General features: G+C 31.8%; 2 protein-coding genes across 2 annotated transcripts; one reads left to right on the top strand and one right to left on the bottom strand.

Moving 5' to 3' along the window:
• Nucleotides 1–5,366: 5,366 nt before the first annotated feature.
• LOC137815110 (laccase-12-like) lies at nt 5,367–8,926 on the top strand. Its single transcript, XM_068618154.1, has 7 exons — nt 5,367–5,518; nt 5,609–5,760; nt 5,868–6,112; nt 6,216–6,344; nt 6,795–7,336; nt 7,920–8,361; nt 8,497–8,926. The coding sequence occupies exons 1-7, from the start codon at nt 5,417–5,419 to the stop codon at nt 8,625–8,627; spliced, it is 1,743 nt and encodes a 580-aa protein (XP_068474255.1). The 5' UTR covers nt 5,367–5,416; the 3' UTR covers nt 8,628–8,926.
• A 2,349-nt stretch (nt 8,927–11,275) lies between these two features.
• Nucleotides 11,276–14,320, bottom strand: LOC137816261 (cation/H(+) antiporter 15-like). The gene is made up of 3 exons (XM_068619339.1): nt 14,087–14,320; nt 12,934–13,800; nt 11,276–12,559 (listed from the first exon to the last, which is right to left on the bottom strand). The coding sequence occupies exons 1-3, from the start codon at nt 14,318–14,320 to the stop codon at nt 11,387–11,389; spliced, it is 2,274 nt and encodes a 757-aa protein (XP_068475440.1). The 3' UTR covers nt 11,276–11,386.
• Nucleotides 14,321–15,890: the final 1,570 nt, after the last annotated feature.

Here is a 15,890-nt window from a genome sequence, read left to right as displayed (position 1 = left end):
TATTTTCTATCCCCTGCCCATAAATGCGTTATATAGAAACGTAACTGCTGTTTTTTTCGAATATTTCAATGTTCATTTCTTATATACACAGCGACATGTTTTAAAACTATACCAAGTGATTGGAGATACAACTTCGAACATCTCCAATAATTACGACGTTAAAAGCACATTTTTTGTTTGTTTCTTGTCCCATTTTAAGTAATTTAATCGTAGTCATAATTTAATTCACTATTATATTTTATAAGGAACTAATCTTTTTACATTTTTAAGCACCTTTGATTTAAACAATTCTTCGTCACAATATATATGATAGGAAGGAAAATAAATTGTCTACTGCTCAGTACCGAATTATATTTTGAATTATAAATTTTGTTATATATTTTTGTTTTATATTTTGGATTCTACATTTTTACAATACAATTTTTTTATACAAAATTTAGAATATAAAATAAAAAATGCATTCTAGAAACATATTACAATCTATTACCCTAATAAAAAAATACATTTCAAATATGAAAATACATACCAAAATATGTGACCTATAATGCCTTAATACATTTTAGATTGTTCATCCCGAAAGGTATTTTCAATTCTAAAAAAATATACCATATTATACAATCTATTACGAAGTGTACTTTAAGTCTAACTCAATCCCATAAAACGTATTAATATATTTCAAAATGTAAATTCTATAAAATATTTTTCAGATCTAAAAGATTTTTTAAAGTATTTTTTCATTTAATTTTTTAAATAAACTTTTTACTTTAAAAACTCATCTATGAGACTCTTGGTGATATTTTAGTCCTATGGACTTTTTTTATATGGACTTTTTGGTCATAGGGACATTTTTTTTTTGGCCCCGATCCATGTGGACTAGGGTGGGTTAAACCCAATTGATAGGTCAAAACAATGGCACTATAAAATGAAGAATACTTTTAGCAAAAACAAAATAAAAAAATGAGAGCCTTATAGTACCAACCAAATTCACTTACAAACACTTCTAAAGATGCCATCGATAATACGAAGATAAAAGAATATACAGTGATAAGAGACAAATCATGAGACTATGTTTTAAAATATTTTTTTCTAAAAACATAATTACTGTTTTGTAAAATTAAATTACTTATAAACCCACGAGTCAATCTAATCAGTCTAACCTAATTAAGCTCAATTAAATGACAAGCTAAATAGATCGAAAAAAATATTCGACTCAATTTATATAATAATTTATTTGGCCCGATCCAGATTGTATTATGGATTGTTTAGGATTATTTTCCGATCTAACTTTTTTTTGTAGGGTTATATTGTTAAAGCGTTAAAATTCGTCCAAACAAATTTTAGTTTTTATTATAACTAATGTTTAGTAACCAGATTTGAATTTAACTTGTAGTAGTTAAGATTTTTGTTTAGCTTAATTGACTTGGCTATTGGTATATATAAATTAGAAAGGTGTTGAGTTGAGTCTATATGGCAAAGCTGGGTGAAGGCCTAGTTCACTTTGCAACCCTTTGTGGTACCAATTAATTAGGCAACCTTTTGGTCCTTTGTGGTACCAAAACTTTGTAAACCATTATAGTGACTTTCGACCATTGTGAAGACTATCACTGAAACCCACTATGGAAACTCAAATGGCTCACCAAAAGTTTCTACACCATTATAGCGACACACCACCTCCTCTATTCACCCTCTAAGTGAACACTATCACTCAAACCTAACTACCTATCATACCTAGCTACCTATCATACCTTCATCTATTTTTTTTTTTTTATCGACAAAGAAAAATAAAAGAAAAATAAATAAATGTAATCTATTTAAGGAGTGGTTCAACCCTTATACACCGTATAAACCATAAACAATCTAACATACAATGCTACCACAAGAGTTAGTTCTCCTCAAAGACAAAAAAAGCATCTAACCAAACTAAACCTTGTATAAGATTCTAGGCTCCAATTTGAGAAGGAGAAGCCCATAAAAGAGAGTTTTTGATGTGATCAAAGACCAAATCTTTAATTGTGTCAAAGAGAAAATTTCATAATAGTCAATCACTCTACTTTAAATGTAATTATTCCTATGTCTCTAAATCTCGCTTACCAATACAATCCAGATATTTTTCATGATGAGATTGACAGACATATACGTGTCCTAACTAAAGGTAACAAAGATTCAAAAACTAGTTAGATGAGTCTGGATCCTAAAAAGAGATGACTTGTTATAAAAAAAATTAATTAAACTAGCCTAGTGTTTAAGAAGGTCCCACTTTGGAAGAGAAGAATATGATGGGTGAAAATGTGGTGTAGGTTCCCAGATAATCAACAAATTTGGTACCCATTTTATAAGTAACCATGAAAAAGAAGAGAGAAATTATACATAACACGAGGCATATATTTACAATTTGGACGTGGGTACGTTATCGCAAAGGACAGAAGGTGTAGTTCCTATTTTTGCCTTTCTTAATGTGACGAGTCAGTAAAAAACTCTACCAACTTGTATAATGAAGTATCATGATTTGTTGTTCACCTATCAAATCTCAATTTGGTCTCTCCATCTCTTTATCTTCAAAAGTCTACGAATCACCCTCATCTTTTCTTCTCTCGCTCTAACGGTTTGTCGCACAACCAACCAAAAACTAAAAGATTTCTATACCTGTTCCCATCATTCATCAATCAACCCATTTTATGCCATTTTTCACACAACATTCAGATTATACATCATTCCTTGCAATTTAAGATTTATATATTTTATATTACATGATGCCATAGGAACACTAAATATCAACCAGTCCAACTTTCTCTCCTTTCCACCACCCTTTACTCTACAACATCCTCACACACTCACCACCCTCCACACACACACTACCTCTATTTCCTTCTTTTCTTTAATTAAAAAACAATGTTACAGAATGAATTTTAAGCCTAATTCAACCTTACAAAATCGACTCAATAAAGTGAGATTTGCATCCACTTATATACTTTGAAAGACTCTAATCTTTGGTCGATGTGAAATCTTCAAAAAAAAAAAAAATTAATAAATAAATGTTAAATATTTTAGAAATATATTAACATTTTTTTTTATCAGCAACAAGAATAAAACTCTTATAAACAAATTCAAAACTATCAAATAACACAAAATCTTCCAAACTACTGAGATCAAATTTCATCAAACTAACATTGACATAAACAAAATCAAGAATAGACAAATCAAAGAGTTAAAGACACAAAATACTTTAACCTTATTACATCAAACACGTTGTTAGTTATGCATATTCTTTTAAAAAAATAAACATCTTTAAAAAAAACCGTTGTCTACACTTTCATTCTTGTATCTTTACCAACTCTCATCCATATCAAATATAAACAATTAGCTTGTAATGTGTACACTATTTCAAAAGCCATCTTCTCTGTATATTTATAACATGTAACTAAAATCAATTCTATAGTTTAATTATGTATATAACAATTTAAAACCAATTTTATCACCCCGAACCATTATGAACCTATACAATATATATGCAGAAACATTGTGAGAAATCATGGTCTTTTTCTGATATTATTTTTTTGACAAAACAATTCATATAATTTCAGCACTCAAATGTATGTCAAAAATACTTATTTTGTATCCCTTATATATGAAATAAAGTTGATTCACAGTTTAAGATATTAAGCTTTTATATTCTTCAGAAAACTAATGTATTAAAGTATTGTAAGTGTGAAAGTATGAATTGGTGTTATCCATATGCATGGTATGAAGAATGATTTGAGGGAGTGAAACCACAAACAGATGATCAACTGTAACAAACCAAATTCTCCTGCGAATTGTCAAACATTTGAAAAACTGTGAGCTATGAGATTAGTTGAAGATGTGACAGTATACGGCAATGTTCCTCAAAAATAAAAACGAAGTGTACATTCTTTTTGAGTATGACATTCTTGTGCGTGTTATTCTTGGCAGATCATGTTGGGTGACTGCTCACCTAATTTATCAATTAAGGCTTCAGATACATTTTTCATAATTATTTCTAACTAAGTTCTTGTTAGAAGAGGCACTCAAATCACTTTAGTTAGTTATATATACTTCTTTTATTTTATATCCATCAAAACCAGTACCCTAAAAGGTATAAAAATTGGTGAATAACAAGATATGATTTAAAATAAAGAAATAAGTGTAATTTATAAACTAAGTTATTTTTCAAACTATTTATTATAAATATAGAAAAAAATAAGTTTAATTTAATAAAATATTAAGTATGTTTTTATTCCCTACTTTTCTTATAGGTACACCATCATTAATATTACTAGGGGAAAGATCATAATATATCTAAGTAGATTTTAAATTTTAGAAATAATATGTGTTTAACTAAAAAAATATATTTAATAATGTGTTTTAATGTTAATATAATTTTATTAATATGTTGTTAAATATTTTAAAAATTGATAACTTTATTTATGTACATTTAAAAGTGTTTAAAATATAATAATTAGGTGCTTTATCCCACAATCGCATAATAATGATAATAATAATAATTATAATAATGATAATGATAATAATAATAATAATAATAATAATAATAATAATAATGTAAATTTGGATATGTAATTGAGTATTTGTTACTTAACCAATTTCTTGAGCAATAAAACAAATCGCAAGCATTCTTTAGATGAAAAGAAAGTGCACTTTAGGCAGTTTACACTAAACTATATGTAGTTATCTGCAGGTAATTTGCAAGAATTTGATCGATCAACAGAGCAAAGAAAAAAAAGTAAAAATGCTTTTTGTTTTGGCCTTTTTGAAAGGTTATACTTTTACGAAGAATGGAATGGATGGATGGTAAAAGGGAGAAATTATTATATAGTTTAAGATCACTATAGTCTTTACCAATTAGTGAGTCTTATTATTTTTTTTATAGATTACAAATTTTGATTCTTTATAATGAAATTTGATTGAGATTATGAGTATGTAACATAACCTAATCATATGTAATAATTATAATTATTTAGTAAAATGGAGTTTGTTAAAATTCCTGTTTTTGTAATAAGTCAAATATATATTACAAAATTGGCAACTTGAATTCATAGCAGGAATTAGATGATAGTGAGACATTTTTGAAAACAGTTATATGGGTTTTGCTTAGAGAAAGTTGTAGTTAACCCATCTTATTTGGGAACAAAGATCTGGATATAATTATGTTTCAGAAAACCTCTAACTTGTGAAGTAAGCATAATTAATGAAGTAGCGGGTGCAACAACAACTCCTATAGGTTTGAACCAAGTTTAGTTTCCCTTTGGATTCTGATCTCCACCAAGTTAACCTAATTAATCATTTCAACTTTATCTCTTTCTCTACCCTCTAATCCACCCTATAAAACCACCTCCTTCACTCTTAGCTTACACCATTCATATTCACTCTAAGCTCTCCAAACATGGAACCTATTCTCCACTCCATCTTCTTAGCCATTTTCCTTCTCTTCACTTCACCATTCATGTCTTCAGCATATGCCAAAATTCACGCGCATGAGTTTCTTGTATGTGTGCTCTCTTACTTTCTTTTTACTACTTTCTCGTAAGATATATATATATATATAATAGTTGCCTTGCTGGTTGTCATGGATTAGGTTGAAGCAACTCCAGTGAAGAGGCTGTGCAAAACACACAATGCCATCACTGTGAATGGCCAATTCCCCGGCCCAACCTTGGAAATCAACAATGGAGACACTTTAGTCGTCAAAGTCACCAACAAAGCTCGTTACAATGTCACAATTCATTGGTATCATATCATGCTACCACTTCTTAATATATTTATTCTCTCGTTTCTCTTTCTGGCAAGGAACATGCATTATTGAGAGTGGTTTTTGTTGGTGGTTGTGTTTTCAGGCACGGTGTTAGGCAAATGAGAACAGGATGGGCAGATGGACCAGAATTTGTGACTCAGTGCCCCATTCGTCCTGGAGGAAGTTACACCTACCGTTTTACTGTTCAAGGACAAGAAGGCACACTTTGGTGGCACGCTCATAGCTCATGGCTGAGAGCCACCGTTTATGGTGCTTTAATCATTCGCCCTAGGGAAGGAGAACTCTACCCTTTCCCCAAGCCAAACCACGAGACACCCATTCTTCTTGGTAATCAATTCTCCCTTTTAAATTTACAGAGATTGTGGTGTTTTTTTGCTGTTGTTTTGCTTTGGGGCAAAGATTGAAGGGTGAAAGTGATGATGGTGATCAGGGGAATGGTGGGACGCAAACCCTATTGATGTGGTGAGGGAGGCTAGAAGAACTGGAGGAGCTCCTAACGTGTCTGATGCTTACACCATCAATGGTCAACCTGGTGATCTTTACAAGTGCTCTACCAAAGGTTCTATTCACTTCTTAATGTTTGATTACATTCAACATGTCACATGTCTTGTCTTGTTTAATAATTTCACTTTTCAAAAGATTTAACAGTTAAAACAGGAACCAAAAGATAAGCCTTTTAAGACAATGACGTATGATATGAAATTATTAAAGATGTCTATTATTTAAGAACCAAGTCAACAATATGGTTCTTTTGGTACAACCTCTACTTGATGCCCTTTTTACTTTTTGTTCTCGTTCAACGACAAAGTGTCTCCCCCAACCAAAAACAAAGACACAAGATTTTTAAATTAAAATGGTTCAAAAACTCTAATTTGATCAACCAAAAGTTAAAAGATAATATGACTTTTTTTATATTTTACTCAAAATCAAATACAATGCATTACATTGTTTTATTCTTTGGTTTTAGGAATGTGACTTTTTTTGCCCTCTTATATGACTGGAAATACAGATACTAGCATTGTTCCAATTCATGGTGGAGAAACAAACCTTCTACGTGTCATCAATGCTGCACTCAATCAGCCTCTCTTCTTTACCGTCGCAAACCACAAACTTACGGTGGTTGGCGCCGATGCCTCCTACCTCAAACCCTTCACCACCAAAGTCCTCATGTTGGGACCCGGCCAAACCACCGATGTCCTCATTACCGGCGACCAACCACCATCTCGCTACTACATGGCGGCGCGTGCATACCAATCTGCTCAAAACGCTGCGTTTGACAACACCACCACCACCGCAATATTGGAATACAAATCACTTCACCATGGCAACCATTCTAAACATCATCATTCTAAAGGTGTGAAGAACAAAACGAAACCCATAATGCCTCCACTCCCTGCTTACAACGACACAAACACCGTCACTGCTTTCAGCAAAAGCTTCAGAAGCCCCAGAAAAGTGGAGGTCCCCGCTGAAATCGATCAAAGCCTTTTCTTCACTGTGGGCTTAGGACTCAACAAGTGCCCCAAAAACTTCAAAGCAAATAGGTGTCAGGTATTGCACTATTAACCTAATTCACTTATCAATGCCATAAAACAAAAACAGTTTTTCTTGAAATCTGTAAAACTAACTTTTCTTATAATTTTGTAAGGTGCTTCTAATCGCTTATCTTTAGAAACTTATATGCATTACATAAGAGTTTATGTATAAAAAATTGTCACTACATGTAACATCTATTATCTTAAAAAAGATAAGTTTTTTAACATGTTTACATTTTTTATCACTAAGAAATAATATATATATATATATAAATTATTTCAGAGTCAATCCTTATAAATAAATCGACTTTACAACACAATGCCTTACAGTCGACTACTTAAAATTAATCCTGTAAAAAATCACAACCATAAACAAACTAAAGTGAAAAGACAAATTAAAGGAATCAGAATCCAATCAGAACTAAAGAAACAAACAAAAGAAAATTTAGAAATAATCTAATATTAAACATTCAATTGAACTAAAGAAAAGATATCATAATACTCCAACATTCTAACCATTCATAACCTAGAAGATGTTAAACATGAACATAAGTGAAATCTAAACATGGTATTAATTTTTGTAGCACTTTCTATGGCAGGGACCCAATGGGACGAGGTTCACTGCAAGCATGAACAACGTGTCTTTCGTGCTCCCCAACAACGTTTCTATCTTGCAGGCTCACTACCACAGAACCCCGGGAGTGTTCACCACCGATTTTCCGGGGAAGCCGCCGGTGAAGTTCGACTACACCGGCAACGTGAGCCGTTCGTTGTGGCAACCTATTCCTGGGACTAAGGCTCACAAGTTGAAGTTCGGGTCAAGGGTTGAGATTGTGTTGCAGGATACTAGCATTGTTACTCCTGAGAACCACCCTATCCATCTTCATGGCTATGATTTCTACATTGTTGCAGAGGGGTTCGGCAACTTCGACCCCAAGAAAGATAGGGCCAAATTCAACCTTGTTGATCCTCCTTTGAGGAACACAGTGGCTGTGCCTGTAAATGGATGGGCAGTTATTCGATTTGTTGCTGATAATCCAGGTACGTAAACTCGACAAAATAGCATATTTATAGTACTAACAATCAAAACATGATTTTTATAGTTTGAATTATGCAAGAAGATGAAGAAAAAAGAGGAATGAATTGTAATAATGTGTGTATTTATTACAATTGTAGGTGCGTGGCTTATGCACTGTCACTTGGACGTCCACATAGGGTGGGGTTTGGCGACGGTGTTGTTAGTGGAGAACGGTGTTGGGAAATTGCAATCCATAGAGCCTCCTCCACTGGATCTGCCTCTTTGTTAGGATCATTTTCAAAATAATCATCTGTTAAAGAACCGAGTGATACCAGTTTTTGTTACTTTCAAAGTTTGGATAATGTTTCCCTGCATTTGGGGAGGCTTTTTTTGTTTTGTTTTCATTACTTTGTTTTGCATTTATGGAACGTTCTTTTGGGTTGGAACTTAGGGGGAGAGATGGTGGTGATGCGGTTTCAACGCATATAGCATCTGAATAGTCACAGGCCCCGCTAGTCAATACTTCATGTTACAACCAGATTGCTAGTTTTGAAGATAATATAAGCTCTGGAATTTTTTTTGTTACAAGTCTTTGCCTTTTGCTCTTTATTGAAACTACTCAGTTTAAAAAAGCTACCCAGCTATTGAAATTTTAATGACTAAACTCATAAATGTTCACATCAACTAACACAGTATAGTGTATCAGTCATTAAAAGCTCTCATCAATGTCAACATATACTCTCGGATAAAAACATGGAAATGATCCGTTAACAACTTTTGAAATGGTATATAATGTGATAGATTTAGAAATAAATATATATAATAAAAGATAAATTTGTAATTAAATGATATAAAAAGTATTAAAATAATAGTATTGAGAGTTGTAACGTGGTTGTATAAAAAATTAGAGTTGTCCATGTATATTGTCCTAAAAACATATACTCTCGCATAAAGGTGTTGATTCTCCACAATAAAAACATACATTTCACACTTTAATAAATTAATATTTTATTTTTTATTTTAAAAATATTATTATATGTAGTGTCAAAAGTATGTTATTTAATGTTACAGTGTCAACAAATTTTTTTCTCTTTTAATTCTCTTTCATGTTCACACTTTTAACAACGGAAAATGATGGATTGATAAGTTATACACAAATCTTGATGCAATAAATTTAAATATAAAAATATATAATAAAAGAGGTAAATTTATAATTAAATGATATAAAAAATGTAAATTATTAATATATCATTATCTTTAATAACGTGCCTAAACTAGTATATAGAGTGAAACAAGAAAGACGGTCATCCTTTTTATTTTTCTCTTTAGTTATTTTTTGGCAAATTATCAACTTACACTCACTTTTTTTTCACAATACCTTTTAATAATAAAAAAATATGTTTAAATAATAAGAATAAATAAAATCTTAAAATAAAATAATAATATGTACGATTATTAAATGATGGTAATACATATGATATTTGTGAACCAATCCTGGTTCCTCGTTTTTATGTGAACTCGGGCTGACAAGGGTCCATCAGGTGTTGATTTTGCTTTGGGCCTTTAGCCCGTTTTGTTACAAATATGAAGCTGTGTTTTCTAAGTGTTGAAACAAGAAACTAGGAATGAAATTATATAGGTTGTGTTGCCAAACATTCTTCATTTTGATGTTTAATATGATGGTTGGAGTGTTATGGATCTTCCTAAGGTCAAAAGGAATATATAATGGCAAGCAGTTCACTGTACATCACAAACATTACAATCCAATCTGGTGCACAGTAATAATGTATAACAAGGAGTTATTAAGCCTTAAAAAATTGTTAAAAGGAATTTTTTTAAAAGAAAAACTACATATCATAATTTGAAGTTTAATATGAAATGAATAAACATTCATATCCCTAAAATAAATTCATTTACATCACATTTTTTCTTGTTATGAAAAATAATAACATTTTAGCACCAATTTATTGACTTGGGGTAAAATTTTTAAAAATTACGAATTTTTAAGTAAATTATAACCATTTTAATACAAGGAGTCGTTATTTCAATAATTACCATGTCTTTTTTAAGAAGTCATCATTTTAATGACTATTTTTTTAATATTTTTTGAGTAAATTAATTATTAATAAATATATATATTATTAGTTAAAACTTATATTTTTTTTATATATTTTAAGTATAATAGTATTATTATTTAAAAATTAGGTATTTAATTATTTTTAAGATGTACATAGTTGTTTTTTAGATGATAAATTTTGAATATTTTCTTAAAAAATTGGGTTTAGACTAGATTAATTATATAATTTTAATAATGATCTATATAAACAATGAAGGTGATATATATATATATATATATATATATATATATATATATAAGCATTTTACTTTCCTTCAATCTTGAGTTAATTAATTTACATTGTACTACAACTTATCTTAATTTTTTGTTTCATTTTTAATTTACATAGCAAAACAATAAATACATACATGTGTTAAATTAATTTTTAAATTCAATAAATTACATCAATAATTTTAATTAATGAAATAAATCATTTTAATATGCATAATATTCTTCATTGTAATGATTATTTCAATTCTTTTACGTTTTAAAATATTATTTACCCTTAACCATTATTTTAGGAAAAAAAATATACAATTTAACATACTTACCATAATTTATTTGAATTTTGATTTGCTTTGTTAAATTACATAAACAAAATTCACTATTCAAAATTCATCATTAAAAAAATAATCAAATATCTAAACGTTATTTTTAAAATCGACACTATATAATTTACAGGAGATAGGAAAGAGGAAAGGATAGAGATAGAAAGTCCTTGTATGGTTGAATTATCTGTCTGAAACCATGAGAAAGAAAATTGCAAACAAAGAAAGATTTAGGATAATAATATATTGAAAAATTATTTTTTTACACCACCACATTGCAATTATATATATTTATATTTAAAACATCAAAACATCAAAAAATCAAAAATTTGTATACAATTCTCATCTCTCATGTTATCAAAGTATCATTTGTGAAAGATTTATCTAAGTGAAGAAGTGATGAGGGCCTAGCTTTTGTAATTGTTTTACCTTCTTCTCACCGCATTGCATCACCAACACAGGAGTTTTTCCTTCACAAAACTCATTCGATGCTAACATATCCCCCAAAATTCCCAACTCATCCCAATTATCCATCAAAACTGACATTTCTTCTTCCCTGAAATCCCCCATGCTATGTCTCTTCCCCACCATCACTAGGTCATACTCCTTCTCTATTTCCCTAATACCTTCCAACACTTTTATGGAATCTTCCACCACAACCTCGTTGTAAACAACGTTATCCACATCACTACCATAATCCTTCTTCGCCACAAACTCATCTATTAAACTCTCGTCCAATGTCTTCTCCAACATATCCTCTTCGTCTTCCACACCTCCATATATCACAAACCGGAACAAGGTCGCGCGCGTGTTGCCGCGTTCCACCATTCGAATTCCCAACGCCAATGCTTCTCTATCGTCTTTTCCACCGATGAAGAAGATACCCACATGAAAGGAAAACTCGGAGATACTCGTACTCAGCACCGAGAATCTATCCACAAGAATCCCCAACGTGCCCTTCGAGTTAGCAGCAAAATTTGCGTTGAGCTCGCGGAACGTGCTGGTCACGTGGCTTCCTAGACTCTGATCATTTTCGTGAAACGGAATAACGAGGAGATGCACCGAGTTATCTTCCGCGAGGTTGCAAACCGCTTCGTGCATGCTTTTGTACGGGGCAACGTTGACGTAGGAAAGAACATTCACAGGACCACTTGAGTTTTCGGAGTAGTTCTCGTATGCACGCAAAATGCGGTTGGTGTTGGGGTAGTTGACGGACAAAGATTTTCTGTTGTTCTTGTTCATGGGAAGAAGAATGGGTGTGCTTTTTCCGGAGAGCTCGATGAGATGGATGACGTGGAGGTAGATGGGGCTTTCTGTGGTTGGGTTGCATGCCTCTGTTAGGGCAATCATGCTGTGCACGTGTTGATCCGTGTGGAGGCACGAAACGATTTTGAAGTCTGTGTTTGGTTTGATGTTTTGGATTGTTCTCACACGCCCTTCTTGTACGCTTGACTTTACGCGACAGTGCCTGTACAATAATTTGATCGAGGGTACGCAAAGTGATGTGATTAACACCACATATATCACCGCCACACTGTATACTTCTGTATCAATTACCTGCAAAAACCAACCTCATGCATTACATTTATCCTGCTAATGTTCATTGCCTTTAAGAAGTTCCTGTTAGATATATAAAGGATTATCTATTGTATTCATGATCTGAGTCAGTTTTAGTAACATAACACTAGTCAGGTTTTAGGTTGCATTGATCTTTTGGGATTAAGTAATTTAGATACTCATGGACTCTTGCTGATAAAAAAGAAGTAAACTGAAGGCAATAAGAAGAAGAGAAAATATATTACCCCGAGTTTGTTCATTCTATTGAAAAAGATGAGTTCCACTATACCCTTGACGTTCAATATGAGGCCAAGCACGACGCCATGTTTGGGCTTAATTTTGTAGGAGGGAGAAATAAGTGCACATGCAACCACCTTGACCACGCATCCCAAAATCAAGATTGCCAAAACTGTTAGAACCACCTCCCAATGGTCATGAATTCCAGTCAAATCTGTTCCTTTTCCAATAAACATGTAGAAGAAAGGCATAAAAAACTCAGAGACTATCAATTCACTCCTCTCTATAATCGTTGTAGCCACTGGGGGTCCATTGGGCAGAATAAAACCATAGAAAAGAGGTCCCATAATGAAGAATACCCCCAAGCTGTCACTAATAGCTGACATAATAAGTGGCCCCAGAAGAAGCATCACAACGTACGCTTCCTTCATTGGCTTCCCGGGTAGAGTTTTTTCAACAGCAACGTTCACCAGTGGTCTCACAATAACAACACACAACACACCGAACACGCATGCACCTGCCAAGAACACAAGTATAACTTCTATGCTCATGTCTGTGTTGAACTGGAGCTCCATCGTAAGCCATTGCAGTATCTCGGTGATCATGGCCGAAGACAAAGCGATTTGCCCCAATTCCGTGGCCACTAGGTTGAGTTCCATGAGGGTGTCTGAGATGACAGCGAAACTGCTCAAGGTGAAGACGTTGGGGAAGCTGTATATCGACATTTCACTTTTGTCTGTGTCAGCGGCATGGGGCGAATACAGAGAGAACAGGGTCGCTGTGACAAAGAAGGAAGCGAAGAAGGGAAACACGCCGAATCGCCAACATCGTTTCGCTGCTTTTAATGTTGTCGTTACATCCATTTTCAGACTTGTGAGGAACACACAATAAACTGTCCCTATTTTGGACAACGTGTTCATAACCAAAGCTTGTCTTAGCGGGAACAAAGCCCCCAGTAATGCTTCATTGCGCCCCAAGAATGTTGGCCCCAACAAAACTCCCGCCTGTAAACTTTTTTTCTTGTCAATCTCTATCAATCCACCACGCAAACATCATGCATGCATGTACATTATATTTTTATATCATTTAATTCTAAACTTACCTTTTATTTATTTCTAAACCTATTACATCAAAAAATTTATACAATTCTAAGTTGGTGAAACTATCATTTTCCATATATATTCAGGGTTAAAGGTGGCATTTGAACTCACGCATGAATGTATAATTTATTTGAATGAACATTGATGAGCAGTAACTAAAATTTAGCAAAGAAAAGTAGGAGAAACTTACGACGATAGAGCAGATGAATTTGGGTATATGAATTGTCTTGAGGACATAATGCAACGCTTTTGAGAGTAAAACATGTACGATGAGTTGACACAATGTGATAGGAATCACAAAATCCAATGGATTATCGCCAATCCACACGCCAAAAGAGCCTACAGTTCTATCATTCTTCACACAAACCACCAAATGACCAGCTCTACTGTCATTATACACAGTGGTTATGGAACTGTCCTTCATTGTATTTATGTTTACCAACCAATTGGTTGACAAGAAAAACAAAGGGTTTTTTTCTCATGTGTTTGCGTTTTCGCAAACACGTGAGATGCAGATTAGAGAGAGGAGAAAAACATATATATAAACTTTTGAAATGTTGTAATTAGATTGGCAGATGAAACACTTATATTTAGACATTGACTTGGAAAATCTAGGGAACTATGAGCTGCGGGTATGGTGTTAGTTATTACAGACAATCATTTCACATTCAATTACTTTAATATAAAAAAAAAACTTTAGTATTTTAATTATATTTTTATTTTTTAACTTAAATATTAATATGTGTTATTATATTATTAGAATGGTTGTTAATTTTTTTAAAAGGATTTTAAAATATATTTTTTCAAAAATTTATCATGCATATAACTTTAGTCAAGAGACTTTTTTTTTTCTTGACCAGTTTAGTCAAAAAAGAGTTTCATGGCATTTCGGCGTGTAAAGAAAGTTGTGCTGTCACAGAGCTAAGGCACACGGTAAACAGCTAATGGTTAATGGAGAATTAACTGATCATTAACTGACTTATTATTGGAGAATTATTTTGGTGACAAAATATAAATTAAAATATGAAAATCCAAGCATTAAAATTTAGTCTTGTAATTTCTCAAAAATAAATGTTTGATTGATATGATATTTCCTTATTTGTGACTTATAAATATCTAATTACATGTAACATAAATATCTTATACTATTATTTGGAAAATATTATTTGACACTGAGAAAGTAAATCACATTTACATTTACTTTGAAAACCTATTATAATAATAAAAAAATTGATCTACTTCAGAACCTATTATAATAAAAATATTTTGACAATCTATTATAATAATAAAAATATTTTTGATAAAATTTTGATAACCTTTTAGTTTTGTTGTTATGGGCTTGTAGGCCGATCATTTGGGCTTTATGGGCTTTTATTCTTTCTGTTAAGTTGTTATGCTTTTTTCCTGTTTGTACTTCTTTCATATATTCTCTGTTTCTAGTGTTTCAGATTCATTCATTCAATAAACTCTAAGGTAAAGAGGCCGGATTATAGATAAATTTCTTCAAAAGAAAAAGCCCTTTCTTTTCTCATTTCTATCTCAAGATATATTAATGATTATGCAAAACAACAATTAAAAAAAATAATGAAAGAAAAGCAGTTGGTAATTATATTAATTATTTTTAACATCGTTTTTCTACTGTTTATTTTATTCATTTTATATCCTCTTTTAATAAAATCTCTATTCAAGTTTCTCATTTTTTTAAAAAAAATATAGTATTAAGACTCTTTCAAGGTTCAATATGCAAAAATACAACTTCTTAATGATGTATACACTAATAAAAATATCAATTTAAAAATACAATGTTTACGTATATATAATTATTAATTATTAATATGAGGCTACTTCTCTTAAATAGGTGTATCCGTGTCGGACACACGTATCGGTATCGACACTCGTATGACACTTATCGATGAAGTGTTCAATTCAAAAAATATTTGTTGGATTTTTTAAAATTCTAACACGGTTCTAACACAATTTTAAAATGTATAAAT

The sequence above is a fragment of the Phaseolus vulgaris genome, chromosome 1 (assembly GCF_000499845.2).
Source record: "Phaseolus vulgaris cultivar G19833 chromosome 1, P. vulgaris v2.0, whole genome shotgun sequence".
Classification (NCBI taxonomy): Eukaryota; Viridiplantae; Streptophyta; class Magnoliopsida; order Fabales; family Fabaceae; genus Phaseolus; species Phaseolus vulgaris.
The sequence above is the reverse complement of the archived record's forward strand: the minus strand, read 5'-3'. Positions and strand labels throughout refer to the sequence as shown.